This window comes from Chiloscyllium plagiosum, unplaced genomic scaffold (genome assembly GCF_037043375.1).
Source record: "Chiloscyllium plagiosum isolate Xiang-an unplaced genomic scaffold, Cpla_swu_hap1 HiC_scaffold_13, whole genome shotgun sequence".
Taxonomy (NCBI): domain Eukaryota; kingdom Metazoa; phylum Chordata; class Chondrichthyes; order Orectolobiformes; family Hemiscylliidae; genus Chiloscyllium; species Chiloscyllium plagiosum.
In genome coordinates this window covers 23,019,702-23,043,786 of record NW_028270151.1, presented here as the reverse complement: position 1 = coordinate 23,043,786, position 24,085 = coordinate 23,019,702, and the positions used below count along the sequence as shown (strand labels likewise).

Below are 24,085 nucleotides of genomic sequence, written 5' to 3'. Positions count from 1 at the left end.
TATTGGGGAAGACCAATGCCATTGTGTTCAGATCATACCCCAGCTCCATTTCTGAGCTTTTGACTCTATTATTCTCACTCACTGCCTGAACTATTTGCAACCTTGGCATGTCAGCGCGAAGATGTCCTCTACTCTGGAATCGCTCCTGCAGCTGGTGAGACTCTTTTGAACTCCAAACAAGAAGACATTGAATCTGGACCTTATACATTTCTCTTTGATCAAAGGGTCCAACCAGAGTCCAAGGGGGTGGGATTAACTTACCCCTTGTAACAACAGAACATTTTCCTCTTGTATCTGATATCATAAACTCTACCTCCAGTTGCTTCTATATTTTGGGTTTCACTAGTTCATGCTTACAAAATGCCTCCCTTGACTTTGTTTACAGATGGCTGCAGTCTTAGCACTCACCCTGATTGGGACACATCTTTCATTTCTTGACTTTATCGTAACCACTTCCTCTGCCTCTTGAAGCTCAAAAGCGTTTGTCATTTAATCTCTCCCATCTTCAGCCCTTTCACAGAACTTACCTCTTATTCTTCCTTCCTCCTTTCACTTGTCCATATTTCCGTCTTGCTTCATCAAACGGAAATATTGGACTGGGTTTTGTTCAAGTTGTCGGAGGTCTCACTTCCTGTTTGGAGAATGACTGGGACATGCTCCCATCACTAACCCCATTGGTTCAATGTGCGAGGTCTGACAGAATCAAGTGGCCCTTGAGGCTTTTCAATGGCCATCTTCAGGCCTCACCCTTAAGACTGTCAGGTAAAGGGACAGAACAAGGCCATTCAGTTCAGAAAGTCTGTTCCCCCACTTAAGCGAGATCTTCACTGATCAGACAACCCTCAGATGGTTGTTGGTAAATTCAAGCAGCAGGAAAGCCAAATGGCTCCTGGTAAATCCCTGAGGTAGTACTAAATCTGACAAGAACAATTGTGGGGATGAGGAACTTCAGCTACATGGAAAGGTTAGAGTTTTCTCCTTGGAGAAGAGAACGTTGAAGGGACATTTGATTGATGGGTCTGTACAAAGAAGATCAAGGGATACCGTTCCCCTTGGTTGGAAGGTTGAGAAGCAAGGGACAGTGATTTACCATAAATACCAAAGGATCAAAGAAGACATGAAGGAAAACACATTTTGCAGCAAATAATTAGGATCTGCAATGCACTGCCCAAGAGTGTGGTGAAGGCAGAGTCAGTCACAGCTTCTAAAAAGGAATAGGATTGTTACCTGGATGGACATTATTGCCATGGCTCGGAGGTGATTGGGACTGACTCCGTTGTTCTTGCAGCAGGCCAGCACAAATATTATACAGTGAATGGCCTCTTATGGAATGTGATCAGTCTGTGATTCTCTGAAAATCCTGACAGCATTTTCAGGAGGTAAAGAGGGAAATGCAAGCCATGCCTTTGTGTCAGGAATTGGAAGGAAATAACTAGTTTTTTATTAATTCTTGAGAGACAGTTGTCGCTGTCAATTTGTTGTCCATTTCCAGGATTCCATTAATTTAGAAGTCTTCACTGGATGGAGAAAAACTGGTCACATTAGTATAGTTTGGAGTCACATAGGAAACAGGCCAGTTACGGATCGGCTGATTTTTCTGCTTAGTTGAATGGTTGGGTTTCCACCTTGGAAGTTTGGTTATATGTTAGCAATGAATTAATTGTAGTCCACATTGTGAGATACTATGGTCGGCCGATGCAGGTTCAAATCTGACTCCAGAGATTCGAGCTGTTTTCTTGTATTCCAACAGTAGCTACCATTCTAAAGTATGCCATTGTCTGTACAGTGCTGGGAGCACTATGTAAATGCTAGTCTCTTTTTACAACACATATCCTAAAATAATTCCCACAATTCTTCTCCCACCTGGGGTTACATGAGGCAGACGAAAAATATGCTTTCATCTTTTCTATAGTGAGTTTTCCTTGGAGCAGGTTTCTAGAGGTTGGAGTGTAAGTGGTACCATTTCATATCAAGCTTAGCTCAATTGTCAAAGGCATATTATAGGGATTAAAGTTTGGCCAGATTACAAACACACTTTCCATGACCGTTACATTCAAGTGAGACTGGATCCCAGATGCTTCTGGGTTAAAGATGTGGAAACTACCCACTACACAACAATGCCTTCAACATTTGCACGACTGGACCTGAATATTTCACCATATACCATGCAAGTTATGGAGAATGGCAGTCATCTAAATATAGGGTGCAAATTGTGGTCATGTTCTGCTGATCTGGAGCTGCTCCCTACTCTGAAAAATGTTCGACCTTGTGGAGAGTTAATGAACCGACAGTTAAGAATCCTCTTCTTAAAAACCAACAAGGTCAGGAGTCACACGAAACTAGATTATATTCTAACAGGTCTGTTTGAAATCACAAGCTTTCGGAGCGTTGCTCCTTCGTCACCTGACGTAGGGGCCACGCTCCGGAAGCTTGTGATTTCAAATAAACCTGTTGGCATATAACTTGGTGTCATGTGATGTTGTCCATGCCAGTCCAACATGGGCACCTTCGCATCATAAATCAACATTAACAAGAAGGACTGAAGTATTCAGAGACAAATGCATGACTCAGCTTCTGACACATCAAGTGCTTGTGCATTGAAATACTTGGCATTAGTGATAATGTTAACCCATGAGTGTAAAATTCATGGAGAGCATGGTATACACAGGGTGAGTAATTCATTCTCTACAGTGATAAAGATAACTGACAATAAATGTGCTTCAAAGGATGTTTGAAAGATTTAGATCAGGATGTTTAGGGAAATAGTTTTGGGGTAAAGAATGTCAACCATCTACATGAATAAAAGTAAAATACTGTCAGCACGGAATTTCTGAAATAAAAACAGAAAGTTCTGGAGAAACTCAGTGGGTCTGGCAGCAGTTGTGGAGAGAGAAAAAGTTGACATTTCAAGTTCGGTATGACTCTTCTACAGAATTCATGAACAGACTGTCTTCAAACACAATGGATATGCCACGAGATTTTATCAATGCTATATAACTGATGTGGGCAAAATGTGATGCATAAGGGTGCATGGTTTCCCATAGACAGATTAAAAAGTGGAATAGTCATTCTTTAATCTGCCTTTGAGTTGATGGTTGCCCTAGAAATCAATAAAATCGGTTCCTTACGCTAACACTATGATGCATCGATCACAATGCATTGTTTCAAAGAGAGTGAAGAAGGTTAAGTGTTTACATGTAACAAATCCCAACGCTTCCTTCATTGCCTGTGTCCTGATGGCTGGATCAAGGGAACACATCACCATGACTCACAAACCAAACCCAAAATGGAACCCACAATTATTGATCAGGCCATTATTGTAGCTGAAAACCCTGCATTTCAATACTATCTATCACATCCAAAGTGCTTCACAGACAGTGCAATGTAGTCGCTGTTGTAATATGAAAACGTTGGCAGCCAAATTGCACACAGCATTATACCCATAACCGTAGTGCAATCTTGACCAGAAGCGTTGTTTTTCTAATGTCGCGTGTTGAATGTTAAGGGGGACAATAGGGAGACACTGCTGCTCTTCATTCAAATATTAGCCATGGGATCCTTGTATCCAAGCAGAATGGCACAGTATCTCTATTTGATCTGAATTTCAACTGAAAGATGGTATCTCCTAAGATTATATAATACCTGATTTACCTGGACTGGAATTCACTGCCTGAGGGGACAGGTTCAAGAACAATAGATTAATCCAAAAGGGAAATACTTGAAGAGATTGATAATGGAGAAAGAGCAGATGATTGAGACTCATCTCATATAAACTCATGTAATAAAACTACATGTCACCAGTAAAACGTTGGCCAATTTCTTGCACAAATAAATAGATTTTAGCTACAGATAAACAACAATGAAGTGTCAGCATGTAACTCTACAGACTGAAAATATGAACCTTCTTCTAAACTAATACAGTGATACACAGACAAATATAAAAACATTGGTGTTATGGATGGAGAAAAAAAATACTGGATAGATAGTTTAATAGTAAAAGCCATCAGGATTTGATTAGATGTACCTTTTGTTTCCCAAGTCCTTAAATTATTTGATTTTTTTTCAGATTCTTTCATCAATTCCCCAGAGGCACAGAATGACTTGTACACAAATTACAAAGTCTCTGACTTTATGGTTAATAACAATAGCTTGCACCAATTGAGGAGAGCATAATTGACTTTCTATAGCTTAGGGAAATAGTTTTGGGGTAAAGAATGTCAACCATCTACATGAATAAAAGTAAATTACTGTCAACGCTGGATTTCTGAAATAAAAACAGAAAGTTCTGGAGAGACACACAGAGAGAGAGAGAGAGAGAGAGAGAGAGAGACCACATCCTCATTCAAAAGGACTTCTCACCGTATAACTCACACTCACAGCCTGCTCTGATTTCCAGAAACCAATCTGACAATTGTCATCAAGCTGATGAGCTTTGTCATTAGTAGAAAGTGAGGACTGTAGATGCTGGAGATCAGAGCTGAAAATGTGTTGGACAGACATGAGAAATGACCGATAGGATACCTTTTATCATTCAGCACTTCCCAGGAGCAGAGAAATGACGCCATGTTCTTTGCAGCCTGCAACACATTATCGATGGAGATGAGCACCTAATCAAGACCTTCCCTACACTTCCACTTTTCACCTTTAAATAACTGCCAAACCTCAAACAGATCATTATTCGCAGCGAACTGCCCAGCCTTCAGGACAACATCGACCACCACCCCAAACCAACCCTGTCACAGCGTGTCAGAGTATCGACACAGATACCACCATTACACATGGGGACACCACCCACCATGTACCCGGCAAGTACTCATGTGACTTGGCCTACATTGTCTATCTGATATGCTGCAGGCAAGGATGCCCTTGACACATGTTATATTGGCGAGACCAAGCAAATGCTATGACAACAAATGAATGAACACTGCATAACAATCACTGGACAGGAGTGTTCCATCCCAGACATGGAACACTTCAGCGGTGAGTGGCATTCAGCTTCGGATCTTTGGGTGACCATCCTCCAAGGCAGACTTAGAGTTACACAACAATGCAGAGGCTGATAGCCAAGTTCAGTACCCATGGGAATGGCCTCAACTGGGACCTTGGGTGTATGTCACACTGCAGGTGACCCTGCTATACTACACATTCTCATACACACACAACACAGACCCTCTCTCAGGCACACACACACCCCACACTCGCACCCATGTGCAGACCCTCTCACAGGCAGATACTCCATCAGACTCATGCACACATTCTATCAAGCACACAAACACACTCTCTCCCTCTCTCCCACACACACACACACACACACTCACTCCCTCACATGCATGCACACACACATGAAAGTCTATGGGGTAAATTTGCATTTGCAGAACTATATTTGCAGATACACTCTATTTTGTTCAAAAGCACACAGTCTGTAGGCAGTCAATATTTTTAATAACCATTTTATAAATTCCTACTTTGGAAATAGAACCAGTCTGACTCAAGATTGGAATACATACAGACTCTACCCTCACACCTTTAATGCATTCTCTGAGCTGTCACTTTTTTTTAATAAAACCTTGTTATCTCAGGAATGTGACTTGAAGGAAGTTCTAGGATTTACATTTAATGAATCAAAACCAGCAACCCATTCTAAAAGATGAAAGGCTTAACAGCAATCTAGGTTTGATCAATATATTGCATCAATTACAGCACTATGATGTTGTGCTATAAATTCTGTGTCCTATGATCCTGCTCCACTAGCTACCTGATGAAGGAGCAGCGCTCTGAAAACCTGTACTTCCAAATAAACCTGTTAGACTACAACCTGGTGTGATGTGATTTTAACTCAGCAGAGGAGAGTAATTCCTGTCCCTCATGTAGCGCAGTGGTAGCGTCTCTACCCTCTACCGGCTTATAAAGCAAGAGTTCAAATCTCACTTGTTCCGGGGTATATATTAACAAAGAAATAATTAGAAAAATAGTTTATTTGTTTTTAAATGAGGGCGAGAGACATAAACAAATTGAGACACTGACAGGAGAAGGAGCGTGAGAGATAGACATTGAGGAAACAGACGATAATACTGTCAAATGAATCTCAGGTTTGTTGCCTATTTTTAACAGCGAGTCCGGCAAAAAAAAATGGGTCAAATTGTTCTCTCCGGAAGACACGGCTCCTTTAAATAGGCGTGGTCCCGGCGGATCTGAGACTGCCTCCGAGAGGCAACTACCGGGATTCTAGGCTTTCGAAATGTAACGAGGTTCCTGTAATCCTCCCACATAGTCAGTCCATGTTCAGTGGCCCGGGGTAAGCCAGGTCAGTTTCACAGAAGCGCGGCGGGGGGGTTAGAAAGCGTGGGACTGAGCTAGACAGATCCTGAGGGAGAGTGAGTCACACACAGAGAGGGTGAACGTGACAGAATAGACAGCGTGCGAGATACAGGAAGAGGCAGCGTCAATGTATGAGAGAGACAAGCGACTTCCAAGGCAAAGCCAAGAAAGGGAGAGAGTCATTGAGAGAGACAGTACGAGAGAGAGAATAAGAGTGACACAGAGAGAGAGTCAGTAAGAGTGAAAGAGACGGACAGAGAGGGGCGTTGAGAGGGAAACAGCGACAGACTGGGAGAAGTAGAAAGAGGGACAGTGACATTAAAGAGAGGCGGAGACAGACACAGCGACAAAGTAAGTTAGTGGGAGAGATAGACATAAAGACAGACGGGCTAATAAAGGGTGGGGGCGAGGGAGAGTTTGAAACAGGCAAACGGATGGACGAACCTTGGATGTAAAAAAAGGGAGATAAATGTTGGGGAGGTAGGTGGGAAGAGGAGATTGTCCCTGCTTCACTTCTCAGTCCGGGACTGGGAGAGTAGGAGCCTGGACTGGAGAAAGGCATGGACTGAGGGCGGAGTCGGGTTGGAAAGGGAGTGTTCCGGTTCAGAACCTGGGATGCAACTTCAAACTGAGACCAGTCGGGTCGGTGTGGACTTGTTGGACTGAAGGGTCTGTTTCCACACTGTAGGGAATCTAATCAGGTATGTGATTACTCTGTCAGTGACACAGCTCAAATCACAATCTCTCCAGTACCATTCTGAATCAACTGTCAGTCAATCCTGAGGAAGGTCATGGTGTGGCTGTATAGGACATTAGTGTGTGCAATTCTGGTCTCCCTCCCATAGGAAGGATGTTGTGAAACTCAAAAGAATTTGGAAAGGATTTACAAGGATGTTGCCAGGATTGGAGGATTTAAGTTCTAGGGAGAGGTTGAATAGGTGGGGGCTATTTTCTCTGGAGTGTTGGAGGCTGAGGGGTGACCTCGTGGAGGTTTGCAAAAGTATGAGGGGCATGGATAGGATAAATAGATAAAGTCTTTTCTCGAGGGTGGGGGAGTTCAGAACTAGAGGGCATAGGTTTAGGGTGAGAGGGGAAAGATATAAAAAGGACCTAAGGGGCAACTTTTTCACAGAGGGTTGTGCGTGTATGGAAAGAGTTGCCAGAGCAAGTGATGGAGGTTGGTACAATTACAACATTTTAAAGGGCATTTGGATGGGTACATATGTCCCTTTTTTATGTAGAGCATGGAAACAGACCCCTTCAGTCCAACTTGTCCATGTTATATACCCACACTGAAGGGATCTGTTTCTGTGCTGTACATATCTGAGTTGACCTAAAACACCTATCACCATTATGTTCTTCCCCACCCTGACCCACAACCCTGCCACTTTCACCCCATCACTCTTCTTCCTCCAATCTCCCTTTATTACCTGCAAGCAGCCTTCAAGACCCACTTGACTTCCTTCTTTGTGCCTGTTCTGCTCATGTTGCGACTGATCTCCCCTCCCCAGTCCTGATCTCTCCCTCTGAATACCCCACTAACCTACCTTGCAGCTGCTACTCTATGCATGACATATTCATGTATTTAAAATAGGTTGTTACATCATCAGGAATCACAAGCCTCTCTCCACCTTCCACCAAATTGTTTCTCAACTTCATGCTGCTGGCTGGAAGTTGACATTTTGTCTCCTGAACAATTTAAACCAGGAGGAACTGTATGTGGAATGCTGCAGAAGGCTGTGGAGTCCATGTCATTGGGTGTCTTTAAGGCAGAGCTAGGTATGCCCACATCCCATGGGTGAATTGTGGGGGGTGGGGGGGGAAATCAGGATGCTGCTTAAATGAGAGCCAGTGTTCAAATGTTCTTTTTCCCCAATCCATAAGTTATCAGTTCATTTAAAACTATCTACATCCTAACTCTCACACCAAATCCCAATCACCCATCACCCTTATGCTTACTGTGGCTACTGCCATGGCAATACCTTTTTGGTGTTTTTTTTCACAATCCTCCATGATTTCAAATCTCTCCCTGGCTTTACTCCTCCCTCCCTGGGTCACCTCTATCTGCTCCATAAGATATCCCACTGAGATCTCTGCACTCCTCCCAGTGTGGGTTTATGCACATCCTCTTTGGTAATCTCCTGTCATCTCCTCCGTTCCCAAGGCTCAGACACCACTGGAATACTCTGAATGGTTTTAGACTCCTGATTTTGTGTGTGTGTGTGGATTCTTGGGGGAGGGGGAGGGTTTCACAAGGTAGATGTGCAAACCATTTTTGCATAAGACCAGAGGGCACAATCTCCTCTCCTATTTAAGACAGCGCTGAAGAGGATTTCTTTCTGTGTCTCGTCAAGTCTGTGGGTTTTTTTTAACCACAGGCGGTTGAGGAGGCCGGATTGTTAAGTAAATTCAAGTGCACTCAGGCAGGATTTTAATCAGGAAGGGAACCAAGGGCTATGAGGATAAGACAGGAAAGTGAAGTTGAGGATTATCAGGTCAGCAATAATCTCAATGAATGATGGAACAGTCTCAATGGATCAAAGGGGTGAAAGTGAGGACTGGAGATTAGAGTCACGAGTGTGGTCAATGGATCAAATCACCTACTTCTGTTTCTACATCTTAAGGTTTTAAACCTCTTCAATTCTCTACCTCTCTCCTTTTTAAGAACCACTTAAATCTACTTCATCTAAGTGTTTTGTTAGCTCCTTTCATTCTGTAATAAATTTTTTGATTGGTCACCTTTCTGTGAAGCATATTAAGCCGTTTTGTGTAAGGACTTCTGATGAAGAAAGTAGGTGGTGGCATTGTGGTAATGACAGTGGATTAGTAATCCCCAGGGACCAGGCTAATGTTTTGGGATCACGGATTTGAATCCCACCATTGCCGATCAGTAATAACAAACATTCTGGAATTAGAAGCTAGTCTGATGGCAACTACACAACCACTGTTGAAATCTGCTGTCCTTACCTACATGTGACTCCAGACCAACGGCAATGTGGCTGAATCCTAATGCCTTCTGAAATGACTGAGCGTGTGCAATTGCTTAGAATGCAATAAACATTGGCCAGTCAATGACAACCACATCCCATGAACACATTCTTTTTAAAAAGTTGTAAATGACTTTAGGAAAAAGTGAAAAAGATAGAATTAAAGTGCTTCTGGAACTGAGAGAACAGGTCTTGTGTGGACTGGGCTGGAAGAGATGTCTGGAGAGTGGTCTGTGAGTGGGAGAGGGTACAATGATTGACTGAGACTGGGGAGGAAGAAATCCCTAATGATGTTGGTGAAAGAGGTCCCACAAATTGGGATTAGGTGAGAGTTTGAGGCTGGATGTCTTGAGTTGGTTGAGAGACTTTGGGCGTTGGGATCTTAAATCTGTCCCATGTGACACTCATACCAGTGGCAATCAGTTTCTCCTTATTTACTCTTTCAAAATCCTTCAGGGTAATACACCTCTCTTTCAAAGCCTCTCTCAATCTTTTCTGCTCCAATGGGGACAGCCACAGCTTCTCCAGGCCAACTCCATAAATTCATTTGAAGTGAGTTTCTCATGAATAAAAAAAAAATCTTAAATTGTCAGTGAAGTTTTCCTCAGGATTTCTTACAATGCACTCTTCAGTGACTCTGGGAAATGTTGGTGCACCGTTGCTGATTGAGGACTTGTCACAGTTCCTGTGTCAGCAGCTCGAGGGATAATTCACTGCCTGTACAACTCTGGGCGAACTGAAGATTTTATTGAACCCACTAGCGTGTCAATCCATACTTGGATAGTATTTATAGACCCCCTAATAGTCAGCAGGAAATTGAGAAACAAATTTGTAAGGAGATTTCTTATCTGTAAGAATAATAGGGTGATTATGGTAGGGGATTTTAACTTTACAAACATAGACTGGGACTGCCATAGTATTAAGGGTTTAGATGGAGAAGAATTTAAGTGTGTACAAGAGAATTTTGAGTCAATATGTGGATATACCTATTGGAGGTGGTCAAGTTTTGCACCTACTCTTGGGGGGAGAAAAGGCAGGGCAGGTGACTGAGGTTCAGTGGGGGAGCACTTTGGGACCAGCAGCCATAATTCTATTAGCTTTAAAAGTGATGGAAAATGATAGACAAGATCTGAAAGTTGAAGTTCTAAATTGGAGGAAGGCTAATTATAGTTTTAGGCAAAAACTTTCAAAAGCTGACAGGGGGCAGATGTTCACAGGTAAAGGAATGACTGGAAAATGGGAAACCTTCAGAAATGAGATAACGAGAGTCCAGAGACAGTATATTCCTGTTTGGATGAAAGGAAGCCTGGCAACTGGAGGGAATGCTGGATGACTAGAGAAATTGAGTGTTTGGTTTAAAAAAAAGAAGAAATCATATGTCAGGTATAGACAGGATAGATCGTGTGAATCCTTCGAGTATAAAGGCATTCGGAGTACACTTAAGTGGGAAATCAGGAGGGCAAAAAGGGAACATGAGATAGCTTTGGCAAATAGTGTTAAGGAGAATCCAAAGGGTTTTTACAAATACATTAAGGACAAAAGGGTAACTAGGGAGAGAATAGGGCCCCACAGATCAGCAAGGTGATCCAAGATGTGTCCAGGGTCCTACTGTTCATCAAGTATTCCATTGCCTTGTTTCTCCTGTCCCAAGTGCATCACCTTGCATCTTTTCAGAATGAGTTTCATTTGCCACTGATCAGCCCATCTGACCAACTTGCCATATCCTCCTGTAATCTTAGGCTATCCTCCTCATTATTTACCGCCCCACCAATTTTTGTAACATCTGTGAATTGGCTGATCAACCCTCCTACATTCAAGTCTAAATCTTTTTATATAAACCACGAACAGCATGATCCCCAAATCCAACTTCTGTGGGAACCCAGTGGACACAGATTTCCAATTGGAAAAACATCCCACAACAATCGACATCTCCTTCCTGTCACTCAGTCAACTGAGGATCCAATTTGCCAAATGTCCTTGGAATCCCAGGGCTTTTACCTTCACTATCAGTCTCCCAAGTGAAACCTTATCAAAAGCCTTCATCCACACACCTGGTCACCCCTTTTAAAAAAAATTCAATCAAGTTAGGCAGACGTGACCTCCCTTAACAAAACCAATGCTGATTTTTTCTTGATCGATCCCAGCTCCTCTAAATAGAGTTTCATTCTGTTCCTCAGAATTGCTTCCAACACTTTCTCCACCAGCGAGATTAGACTGACTGGCCTGTAGGTTCGCCGATTTATCCCTTGCTCCCTTCTGAATTAAGGTTCAACGTTAGCTGTCTTTCAACCCTCAGGCACCTCACCTCTGGGGAGGGAGGAATTGAACATTTTCGCAAGCATCCCTGCTATTTCCTCCCTTGCCTAACCCAACAACCTGGGATACATTTCATTTGTCCTGGAGATTTAACATCTTTTAAGCCTGCCAGACCATTCCATCTCCTCTCTGTCTATGCCAATTTTAAAAATTGTATCATAGGCTTTCTTCCTGACTTCTACCCCAACATCATCCCTCTCACTCGTGAGCACTGAAAGTATTCAATTAGAACACTAACTACATCCTCTGACTCACCGCTGTGGTCCTAAATTGGCTCTTCTCTTGTTATCCTTTTGCTCTTAACGTATCTTTGAAACAATTTGGGATATTCCTTCATTTTACCTGCTACTTTTCTTTCATGTCCCCTTTTTTTTTTAGCTCTCCTTTTTAGCCCTCCTAATCTCCTTTTTAAACTCCCTCTTCCACATTCTACACGCCTGTAGGCATTTTGGTGTCATAAGCCTCCCTCTCCTTTTCACCCAAAGCTCTATGTCCCTCAATATCTAGTGTTCTCAGGATTGGATGGCCCAGCCTTTTTCTTTATTGGAAAACGTTGGTTCTACATTCTACCCATTTCTTCTTGTATATATCCCACTGCTCCGAGACAGATTTACCTGAAAATATCTGCTTCCAGTCCATTCTGGCCAAATCGTACCTGACCTTATTAACATCAGCCTATCCCCCAGTTGAGAACTTTGATATCAGGCCCATCCTTGTCCTTTTTCATAACAATCCTTGAATCTAACAGAGTTATGATTGCTGCCTGCAAAATGCCCCCACACTGATATTTCAACCATTTGTTCAGCTTTGTTATCTAAACTTAACTCCAGGACCACCCCCCTCTTGCAAGACCTTCTATGTACTGGTTTAAAAGGCTTTTCAGGGTACTTTTTTTTTAAAGAATTCCGCTCCCTCTCGATCTTTCACACTATGACCAACCCAGTTAGAGGAGTTGAAATCCCTGACTGTCACTACCCTATTACTTTGACACTTCCCTGAAACTTGCCTGCATATCTTTTCTTCTGTTTCTCTCAGACTGTTCGAGAGTCTATAGGACACTTCCAGCAATGTGATTGCTCTCTTTTAGTTTTTAGGTTCTACCCATATGGCTTTGTTTGTGAACCCTTCTCAGACGCCATCTCTCCTTACTGCCAAGGCATACAAGGCTATGGGCCAAGTGCTGGAAAGTGGGATTAGAATAGTTGTTTTTGACCAGTGCAGATGCAATGAACCGCAGGGCCTTTTTCTATGCTGAAGGTCTCTATGATTCTATGATCATATCTTATTGCTTTCCAAGCGAGTTCACAATATACAAATTGGCTGCCACATTTTCTGTCTTACAACAGTTATTACATATTGACAAGCCCTTAACTGGTTGTAAGTTGCTGATGGTTATCCCAAACTTGCGAAAGCATTCCTACAGGCAGCCTCTGTTTGACTCCTTGTTTTGAAATAGCTTCACTGCTTGTGAGCTACGAATTGATAATTGCTTAATCAGTTTGCCTGGCTCGCATTGTGAAGGATTACATGCTGGTGCCTGTTGGCTTTTCTCTTAAACTGTTTCCAGAGTGACTAACCTGGAAGTGCTTCATTTTCACACTTTGTTCAGAAACTGGAGAGTATGCAGCCCTCAGCATTGAGCTCCATCAGTTTGAGCTAAAAAGATTGAAAATTAAACTGATTCAGGTGAGTGGGGAGAAGACGCTGCTTGTTCCTGAGCTATTAGTTGTTGATGCGTATCCTTGTTCCAATGTTGCATCCCTTTCAGATTTGGTTTAGTGTGAAAGGCATTAATCAAAGGAACAAATATGTCTTGTTTAAAATTGTTACAGTGTACATAAAATTAGCTTAGATCATTGTCACAGTCATACAGCATGGAAAAAGGCCCCTTGCTCTGAATAGTCCACGTAGACCATAATCCCAAACTAAACTAGTCCCACTTGTTTGTCCTTGGCCTGAGCCCTCCAAACATTTCTTATTTATGTACTTATTCCCAATGTCTTTTAAGTGTTGTAACTGTACCCACATCGACTACTTTCTCTGGAAGTTCATTTGGCACACAACCACTCTCTGTAAAGAAAAGTCGTCTCTCACGTCTTTTTTAATCTTTCTCCGCTCACCTTAAAAATATATACTCCTCGTCCTGAAATCCCTCACCTTAGAGACAAGGCCTTTGCTATTCACCTTATCTATGACCCTCATGATTTTATAAACTTCTATAAGGTTATCCCTCAACTTCCTATGCTCTAGTGAAAAAAGTCCTAGTCAAGATTAGAGTGGTGCACAGAAGGTCAGACAGCATCCAAGGAGCAGGAAAATAGATGTTTTGGGCAAAAGCCCTTCATCAGGAGATTCCTGATGAAGGGCTTTTGCCCGTAACCTCGACTTTTCCTTCCACCCCCCCCCCCCCCCCCTACTCCTCGGGTGCTGCCTGACCTGCTGTGCTTTTCCAGCACCACTTTAATCTTGACTCTAATCTCCAGCATCTGCAGTCTTCACTTTTGCCTGAGAAATGTCCTAGCCTATCCAGCCTTTCTCTATAGCTCAAGCCCTCCATTCCCAAAAATATCCTGGTAAATATTTTCCAAACTATGTCCAGCTTAATGATATTCTTCCAACAACAGGGCAACCAGAATTGCACACAATACTCCAGAAGAGACCTCACCTATATCCTGGACAACTTCAATATAATGTCCCAACTCCTATATTCAAAGGTCTGAGCAATGAAGGTGTAAAAATTAGAAACCTTGAATTGTAACAAAATTCAGGATAGTGTGTTCCTGGACTTTGGATTCAGCAACACTGAAGGAATGGAAACATATTTCCAAATTTGGATGATATGTGGCTTGGAGAGGAATTTGCATTTGATGTTCCCTGGATCTGATGGCTATGTCCTTTCTCAGTGATAGAGTTTGCAGGTTTGGAAGGTACTGTTGAGGGAGCCTAGGTGAGTTATTGCAGCACATCTTGTAGGTGGTTGACTCTGCAAATGTGTATCATTGTTGGAGAGAGTGAATGTTGAAAAGTAGTTGATGGGGTGTCAATGAAGCAGAGTGTTGTTGGAGCTGCACACATTCAGGTAAGTGGATAGTATTTTGTCATATGTCTGACTTGTGCCTTGTAGATGATAAACGGACTTTGGGGAAGCAAGAGGTGAGTTACTATCTGCGGGATTCCTAGCATCTGATTCTAACCTACTCTTGCACTACAGTATTTATATGGATGGTCCAGGTCAGTTTCTGGTCAATGGTAACTTCAATAATATTGATTGTGGAAGATTCAATTATGATAATGCCTCTAAATGCCAAAGGGTGATGGTTAGATTCTCTCACTGCAGTTGGTTATTGTATGGTGCAAATATTATCTTCTAGTTAACAGCCCAGGCTGGATATTGTCCAGGTTCTATTGCATTTTGAATCATCTCTATCTGGAGATTCAATATTGAACATTTTGCAATCATCAGTGAACTTGATGACCTTGTGATGGAGAAAAAAAACATTGGTGAAGGTAAATGGGCCTAGGACACCACTGAGAATTAGGGTTCTGGTGGCACAATGGTAGTGTTGCTATCTCTGAGCCAGGAGGCCTAGTTTCAAGTCTTAGCTGCTCCAGAGATGTGTACTAACATCTCTGAATAGATTGATTGATTGATTAGAAGATATCTACCATGTAGAACTCTTGCAGAGATGTCCTAGAGCTATGATGACTGACTCCCATTCCATTTGAGATAGATAATGAATCCAACTGGCATTTTCCAGAGGATTCTAGTCTTGCTCAGGCTCTTTGCCACTCTGTCATTTTTTTTTTTACTTTGTTGTTAAGGGCTATCACTGTCTCCTCTTCTCCTAGATGTAGATTATTTTTTGTGTTTGAACCCAGGCCATAATGGGATCAGGAGCTGAGTGGCCTTGGTGGAACCCAAACTGGGTGTCACTGAGCAAGTTATTGCTGATCAGGTGCTGCTTAATAACACTGTTGATGACACTTCCCATCATTTTACTGATGATCAAGAGTAGGCAGGGTGGTAACTGGCTGGGTTGGATTTATCGTGTTTTATATGTACAGGACATACCTGGGCAAATTTCCACCTTGTCAGGTTGATGCCAGTGTTGTAGCTGAAATAAACAAATCAAATTATCCTAATACAACGAGTCAGCAGAGGCTTATTGAGCTGAATGTCATCCTCCCAATGTTTAAAATTTGATGTAATCCGCACAATGGAATAATTATTTAATCAAAATCAGGAATAATTTCTCTTCATAGCTGTCCAATATCTACCGTTGACTATTGAAATAATTGCACAGGGGCTAGTATCCTGTCACCAAATCACCCTTTATGTGCACAGCAGATTGTCTTTGACCAGTCAGTCCCTAGAATGAAACTATTCTCTGAATCTCCTGTTTATTTTTTTCTTAATTTTCCTCCACACTACCTTCTAACAGTGGTATTGCTTATTTTTTCTCCAGCACCCATGTCATGTGCATGAATTATTAAACAATTATTAAACAATACAGTTTACAAAACAGTTAACAGCTGTATACTGAGAAACAGCAATCTATAAGGGAGAGGAGCAGCAAAGCCAGGCCTCAAACCCTACCTTCAACTAGTTCTCAGGGAAGTGAGGACCAACCCAAACCCCACTTTGTCATTGTAAAACAGCAACAAATATATACCAGAGAGTCCAATTAGATAACAGTGCATAGAATACAGACCCCCCCACCCCCACCCCAGGCAAGCCAGCGGCCACTCTAAGGCAGCCTGCCCCATGCCCCTTCCAGTTCTTGGTCTGCCCTGGCATACCTTCCAATCACCTTAGAACTGCCCGTCCTGTTTCCCCAACCCCCCCCCCCCCCCCCCCCCCCCCCATGATGACAGCTGTCAGCACGGCCGACCCAATTTCCCGCTTCCCTCACCGCCCTTCATACCTTCCGGCCATCTCTCGGACAGCCCGCCCTGGTACCTTCCCGGGGTGACAGTGCTGAGGACGGCCTACCTGGCTTCTGGCTCTTGGTCTGCCCCTATGTATTATCTTGCTCTCGTCCACCCCTTCCGGCCACCTCTAAGACAGCCCATCCCCTTCCCTGGGACGACGACACGCAGGGCAGCCCACAAGCACCCCGGATCTCGGCCTGCCCCTACACACCTTCTGGCTGTTGAACACTCTGACACCTTCCAACCACCTCTAGGACAGCCTGTCCAGATCACCCCTTTTCAGAATGACAGCACTCAGAACGGCCTACCCACCTTGCAGCTCTCAAGGCCACCTAACCTCCTTCTGGTGCACAGGATGACTTACCCACCCTCTGGCTCTTGGGGTGACAGCTTTCAGAATGACTGAGCCTCCAAGCTCATAGTAAGGCCTGCGCAGTCAATTACCAACAAATGGAGTCCTTTCTGGTACAAAGTCCATTACCATAAACATTATCATTCTCTTCAAAATTTAGAGTCCATTCCCAGGAACAGAGTCGACTCCAGTATGCAGAATGCATTGTCAGAAATGGAGTCTACTCCGGTATGCAGAGCCCACCCCTGAAGGCAGCAAGTACACACCCAACAGCGCGCACACAGGTGCTCAGTCTCCATAGAGGCCTGACTTATCCACAGAGAACCAGGTCCACTCACAGGAACCCAGTACATTGTGAAGGCGCAGTTAACTCTCAGGGGTTTGGTCCACTTCCAAAGGAAGAGTCCACTTCCAAACTCAAGGATGCAGCAATTGCTTACCTCCCAGCGTGCACACAGGTGTTCAGTCTTTAGAGGCCTAGTCCATCGACAAGGGCCAGGCCTACCCACAGGAACAGCTCATCTGGAAAGATGTACTTTGTTACAAGGGCTTAGCCCAAACACCAAAAAAGTGAAGGCCCATTCAAAAGAGAGAAAACCAGAGTGCAAGGCCTAAGCTCTGCCACAAAATCAACATTGTATTTTTCTCAAAGTAAAAAAAGAGAGTAACACACTGGCTGTAACCAGCCAGTGAAACAACCTTAATGAGAACTGAGTATACCAGAAACACATTGTGTAGATCAGGCAGTTTAGAAATCAGTCCTCAATAAAAAAGGAATACCAGAAACAAATTGGCTATATAACTCAGCCAGTTCAGGAATCAAGTTCCCCAAAAAGCAGAAACCAACAGTAGTAGGAACACACCTACTGTGGCCAGCCAGCACAGAGTCAATCACCTAAACTGAGGAGATTCTAAATCTTTTTTTTTATCACAGTGAAAACAATAAGTGTGTAAATCTTTATTTATATTCCAACAGGAAGAAAGGAAATACCTGAGTGGCCAGTGACAATCAGTGCCCTCAAAGGGCAATGCTGCATGATCAAACAGTGAAGGGGAGGGCAGGAATTAAATCAAAATAGAGTTGGAGGGGGATACTCCTGTTCGTGTTTTTTTTCTTTTTGTAGTGAAAGACACAAGGTGCACGAACCTTTATTCAAATTTCCACCACCAGGAAGAAAGGAAACACCCGAGTGGCCTGTGACAAGCAGTAGCCTTCACATCAAAGGGAAATGTTGTGTGATCAAACAGTGAAGGGGAGGGCAGGGATTAAATCAAAATAGAGTTGGAGGGGGATACTCCTATTCATATGTCAGCTAGGGTTCCCTGATTGTTCCAGGTTAACAATCCCTTATAGTCAGTGAGATCCACCTTTCCACTTGTTTCAATCAATACAACTATCATGTGTTATAAGTAATCAAGATTCTTGATCTATCATGGTTATTTGGAAACTTGTATTCTAAGTTTGAAGAATTATATCTAACTTTAAGTGTGATTGAATTTGTAAATTGTGTGCTCAAGGGATATATTTTGGTGTTGAATAGTAGCCATATTTCTTTTGAAATTTGAGGCAACCTGTTCCTGATATTTTTAAAAAGTTAAGTTAAATCACTTTTTTTTCTTATTTAAAAAATGTTGTCTGCAGTTAGTTGAGAGGTTTTAAAATGGGGAACCATCCCAATCATTGTTACAGGTGAGAAACAGTTCTGTATTAAACTACCTGAGCCTTGATAGGTGTGAAATTTGTCTTGCCATCATTTTTTTTCTTAGAAAATTGAAGGTTATTTCTGCTTTGTTCTAGAATGCCTTGGTCCCATTCACTCTTTGCCCTGTGTGTATTGACCTGCATTGATCCAACAGAAACCTATTGGCTCAATGCATCTGGTGAGTATATAGTAGTTCTTTTAACTCCTGAATAAAGAAATGTGTTTACAGTATCCATCCTCTGTTTTCAATCAATTATTATGGAATGATTTAGTTGTACAGAAAGAAGATCATTGAGCCCCATCACACACATCTGCCAGCTCTTTGAAAGAATTATCGCAATTAGGTTCACTCTGCTGCTTTTCCTTCTAAGTTGCTGTCTCACCCTCTTCTGTGAACCAACATCGTGTAAGAAACTGCTCTGTTCCTATCCATGGTTTGGAGTGCTGTTTGTTTGTTTAAACTGTGTGACATCAACTTTTTTGCATCTGACAATCTTAGGTTCAAACTTCACTCAGATTTAAACAGATACTCCAAGCTGCCATTCCAATGCAGTGTTGAATAGGCACTGCGCTGTCTGAGATGGCTTTTTTAAAAAAAGAAAGACTTTAATGGAGTCCCTGTCAGCCTCGTGTGTATAAAAAGATGTTAATTATCCTTCAACCAACATTTATTAAAATCAGTGATCTGGATATTCTGGCATTGCTTATAGGAGCTTACTGTTGCAATGTAGGTATGTGAATATATATTAACATCATTTATTTTATGGCTTGGAGTTTGAATTAGTGGCATCTGAGTTTTGGTTAAGTGTATGAGTTGATTTAATAATTAATTTGTCAGTATTTCTGTAGCCTCAACTTCTTTTCAAACCAGTATGACAGAGTCATAATGGCTGTAGTGGTGAGGAATTAGTGGATTACTCTGCGCATGGGACAATATAGGTAGCCTTTGTGCTGCTTGATTCTATGACACAAACAATGGATTGGATAGGACAGTAAGATGAATGGATAGCATTTAAGTGCACATTGGACATTTATACAAAGCAAATTGAAATGAAAACCAATTTTTGCTTTTCCATGACCACACTATAAAAGACAGCCCCTGCCTAATTAATAAAAAGATTGTTGAAAGCGAGTCCAACATATTTCACAGTGCTGCATGATCATCCTGTAGGTGATTCTTTATCTCTTGTCTCTACAACTGGCCAGTGATTGACAGACCACTGAAGTGTTACTAATAGCTAGTGCTAGGAGAAAGTGAAGACTGCAGATGCTGGAGATCAGAGTCGAGAGTGGAGTGCTGGAAAAGCATAGCAGGTCAGGCTGGTCCTCGGATGCTGCCTGATCTGCTGTGCGTTTCCAGCACTACAATCTTGAGTAATTGCTAATGCTGTCCCTTTCACGACCTCAGCAAAATCCCAAAGTCCATTACACCAAAAATAGTGCTGGACCCCCTCAATACTGTGTGTCAATGTCAATTCAAATGTTGAGCTGAGGTTTCTGGAGTGGGACTTGAACACAGGGCCTGCTGCTTCAGAGGCAATAGTCTGATTCACTGAGCCCTGTCTTGCCTCCTGTGTACAAATTGACTCTCAAGGCCAATCCAGTCCCAAGAGATTTAATTCTCATCAAAGTTATAGTTTTATGCCCAAGTCTAAAAGTTTGGGTTCGAGCCAGACTGGTTGAGAAGGCAAAGCCAAGATCTTTAAGCTTGTTTTTCCTTGTAATGCTGTTTAGACATTTGTTGTCATAGATATACCAGGCTTCAACCTTGTTGTTACATCATTAAAAGATGATTCAGACTTCAGGCTGCTGTGTCACTCTCCATGTGGATCCACGTGCTTTCTCCTGTTAACTTCACCCACACTGTGCTATTTAAGCCCAGTGATGAGCAGGTCTGTTACATCACACCAAATTTGCTTGAAGAACCTGAAGTCCTGTGCCAACTTAAATCAAATAGTTTAATCCATTAGTGACCATTGTGCCAGATTTCAGAATTGCCATCAAACAGCCAACAGAGGAAACTCCATCACGATGAGTTTAATGCCGGGAAAATGCAATATTCCCACTGATTTGTGGGAATCATTTGTCTAAGATTGCCTAAATCAGAGGAAAAGTATCTGGAAAGGTGCCAACCATCTCAAATACCCCTGACAGACCCAAGTGGAAGGAACATGCAAAAACCTATGCGTCCCACCCACTTGCTTATTTTAGACACCACTTCCTTCAACTCTGCCAGGGGTGTGTGGACCAGCATTGAGCATCAGTTATCTCAGGACCCACACTCTGGAGTGGAGGCTCATCAATCATCCATGCTTTTGAGCGACTGAAGAAGAGCTGGCAGAACCCAGAACAATGATACTTTTAGCATTGTAATGGAAAGTAGGGGATAAAAGATTTTAAACTGCTTTAATGGTGTGAAGTCCCTAAGCAGATTACAGCAATGGACTGTAAACATCCAATCATTATCATCTAGAACTGCTTATGAATTAGATAAAACTTACATCACTGAAACAGGCCACTTGGGCCATCTGTTTCATGCTGATATTGATGCTTCATAACAGCCTCCTCTCAACCCATCTCCATTTCACTCCATCAACATATCCTTCTATTCCATTCTCCATTTAAGTGTGTATCTAGGTTTCCCTTTACATGTGTCTAACTACTCTCTCGAATATAAACCCTGCAGTGAGCAGGGCAGCAGAAGATGTCCAGTTCGTGGCCACTGCCATATGACGCCTTAAAACGGCGTTGCTCGGACCCGACATTGTGCACACCAGTTGGAGGATTTTCAGGTGTGCGGTGGAATCCCGTCTGCAGTTAACCCCTGCCTGGACGGCATTTCACATTGGTCCCAAGATCCCGTACTTCCTGCTGGAGCCTGTGCCCTACAACCTGAGCCACGTCCAGAATTTTAACTTTGTCCCCTCAGGGACGTAACAGCAGGCCCTGTACAGACTGCTGCTGCACACCATCCACCTCTTCTCCCTCGCCAACCACCTGGACACCCCTAGCCGTGCCCATTTGCCAATGGTTGGTGGGGATCCCCAGTGGAGAGCTCTCTACAATGGAGTCCTCCCCCTTTTCTCTGAGATCTGGGTGGAGAGCGCTGCACGCAGCGGTCCCCTGCAACCGCAGATTGCGGTGGTTCACGGACTCCCAGCCCAACTGCTTGTTCTGTGGTGCTGTGGACTGCGTGGACCATGTATGTATTGGGTGTGGGCATATGCACTCCCTTTTTTAGTTTTCTAGAGCGCCTCCTCTGCTTTTGGTTGCACTTCAGTCCCACGCTCCTGATCTTTGGGCACCCGGTGCGGAGGGGGGAGAGTAGATCAGAGGATCTCCTCATGGGTCTGCTCCTGGGCTTGACCAAACTGGCCATAAACAGGCCCAGGCAGCGGGCCACGGAGGGGGTCGTTAGGGCCAATTGCCTGCACACGGTGTCCACCAACACCCTTGAGCTGTTCAGGGAGAGGTGGGTGCCGCAGGGAGTGGAATGTTTAATTTCCCTCTCCAACTCTATTTTGATATGATCCCTGCCTTCCCCTTCACTTTTTTTGATCATGCAGCATTGCCCTTTGAGAAGGGCGCTGCTTGTCACTGGCCAGTCGGGTGTTTCCTTTCTTCCTGCTGGTTGATTACAAATAAAGATTTAAACACCTGTTGTTCTTCACTATGTAAAAACAAAAAAAAAACCCTCTAGTCTCACCCCTCTGGATAGAGATATTTTCCCCAAATTCCCTGATAAACTTATTTGTGACTGTCTTATATTTTACAGACCATACTTCTGAAAACCCTTAAATGAGGGAACATCTTTCCAAACTTAACTTATCAAACACCTTTACAAACTTATACCAGATCACCCCTTGGTCTATCATTCTGAGAGAAAATAGGCACAGTCTGGTGCTCAGTGAAGAATAAATGCCAAATTCCAGTGGCAATGATGTGCTCACTGCACCATCTGTAACATTGCAATAAATTAGAATTTATGTACATGAAATAGGAATATTAAATCACACAATGTGTAAATATCACATTGTACCAAGCAACCATAGAGTGTAAGGAAACTCGATAACAGAACAGACTTAAAGAATTTGTAGCTGAACCCATGAAGTGTTCAGAATAAGATAGATAAACCTCAAATCAAGGTCACAAGGACTTCAAATTTGTAAAGCGAGGGAAGCGAAAGATTCAAACCACTACAAATGCCGGAGGAAAGATCACAGAAGTGCTTCACAGGAGGCTCCCAAGCACTGAGGATGTCACCTAGACAGGGGACGAAACGTCTGCAACACAAATTCCCAGCTCGGCGAATAGAACCACAACAACGAGCACCGGAACTACAAATCTTCTCTCAAACTTTAAAGGGAGGGAGAGCTTAGCAAGGGTTATTAAAGTTTCCAGAACAAGTAAGAGGGCAGAGTATGGAAAGAATCAACAATCTAATTTCAGGCACAGCAGATAAATATGAGAAGGGGGTGGGGTGTGTGGTCAATGCAGGAACTGAGGGTGTTGTACTTGCATGTGTGCAGCTTATAAAACAAGATAAATGAGCTTTGAATATCAGATTGCAATTGGCAGGTAAAATGTTGTTGAGATATGGCTGCAAGCGAATCCGGGCTGGGAACTAAATATCCAAGCATAAAGTCCGATGAAAAAGATGGGAAGAGAGGCCAGGGGTGTCTTTTTAGTGAGAAATGAAATTAAATCAATGGCAAGAAATGATATGGAAACAAAGGATTTGAATTATAAGGAGAGGCTGGATAACCTCTGACCTTTATCACTGGAATGTAGGAAGTGAAGGGTGATCTTTTATAGAAATTTATAATGCATGAGGCATACAGATGAGGTTAATGGCATGTGTCCTTTCCTTAGGATGGGGGATTTCAAGACTAGGGGACATATGTTTTAAGTAAGAGGAGAACGATTTGACAAAAACACGAGGGGCAATTTTTTTTTTACATAGTAGGTGGTTTGTGTGTGGAATGAACTTCCAGCGCAAGAGTGGAAGAAGCTACAGTTATAACAATTCAAAGACATTTGGGTAAGTACATGAATAAGAAATGTTTAGAGGGATATGGGCCAAGCAGGTGAGACTAGTTTACTTTGGGATTATGGTCGGCATTGACTAGTTGGACCGAAGGGTCTGTTTCCGTGCTGTATGATTCTATGACTGTGGAAGGTGTAGGATTTGTGTGGGTAGAGTTAAGAAACTACAAAGAAATAAAGACCCTGATGGGAATTGTGTACAAGTCTCCTAGCTGTTGTCAGGATGTGAGGCAGAAAATAAATTAGGAGGTAGAAAAGGCACAATTACAATAATCGTGATGGACTTCAATATGCAGGTGGTCTGGGAAAATCAGTTTGATGGAGGATTTCAAAATTGGGATTTGCGGAATGTCTACAAGTGATTTTTTTTTTAAGAGCAGCTTGTGATAGAACCACTAGGGAAATTTTAGACTTGCTGATGTTATGTGGCA

At 42.8% G+C, this 24,085-nt stretch overlaps 1 protein-coding gene across 4 annotated transcripts in view; it reads left to right on the top strand.

Annotated features, from left to right (window-relative positions):
• The first annotated feature begins 6,130 nt into the window (after positions 1–6,130).
• The window catches only part of LOC122556134 (interleukin-1 receptor accessory protein-like), a 58,104-nt gene continuing 40,149 nt past the window's right edge, over positions 6,131–24,085 (top strand). For 2 of the 4 annotated variants that reach the window (XM_087993362.1, XM_087993359.1), the window contains exons 1-2: positions 6,435–7,019; positions 18,704–18,786. In XM_087993362.1, the coding sequence (XP_087849488.1) occupies positions 18,705–18,786 (82 nt within the window). In that variant the 5' untranslated portion in view covers positions 6,435–7,019; position 18,704. Of the gene's footprint in view, positions 6,305–6,434; positions 7,020–13,230; positions 13,308–18,703; positions 18,787–24,085 lie in introns of those variants that run through there. The other 2 variants (XM_087993360.1, XM_087993361.1) reach the window with 2 other exon arrangements.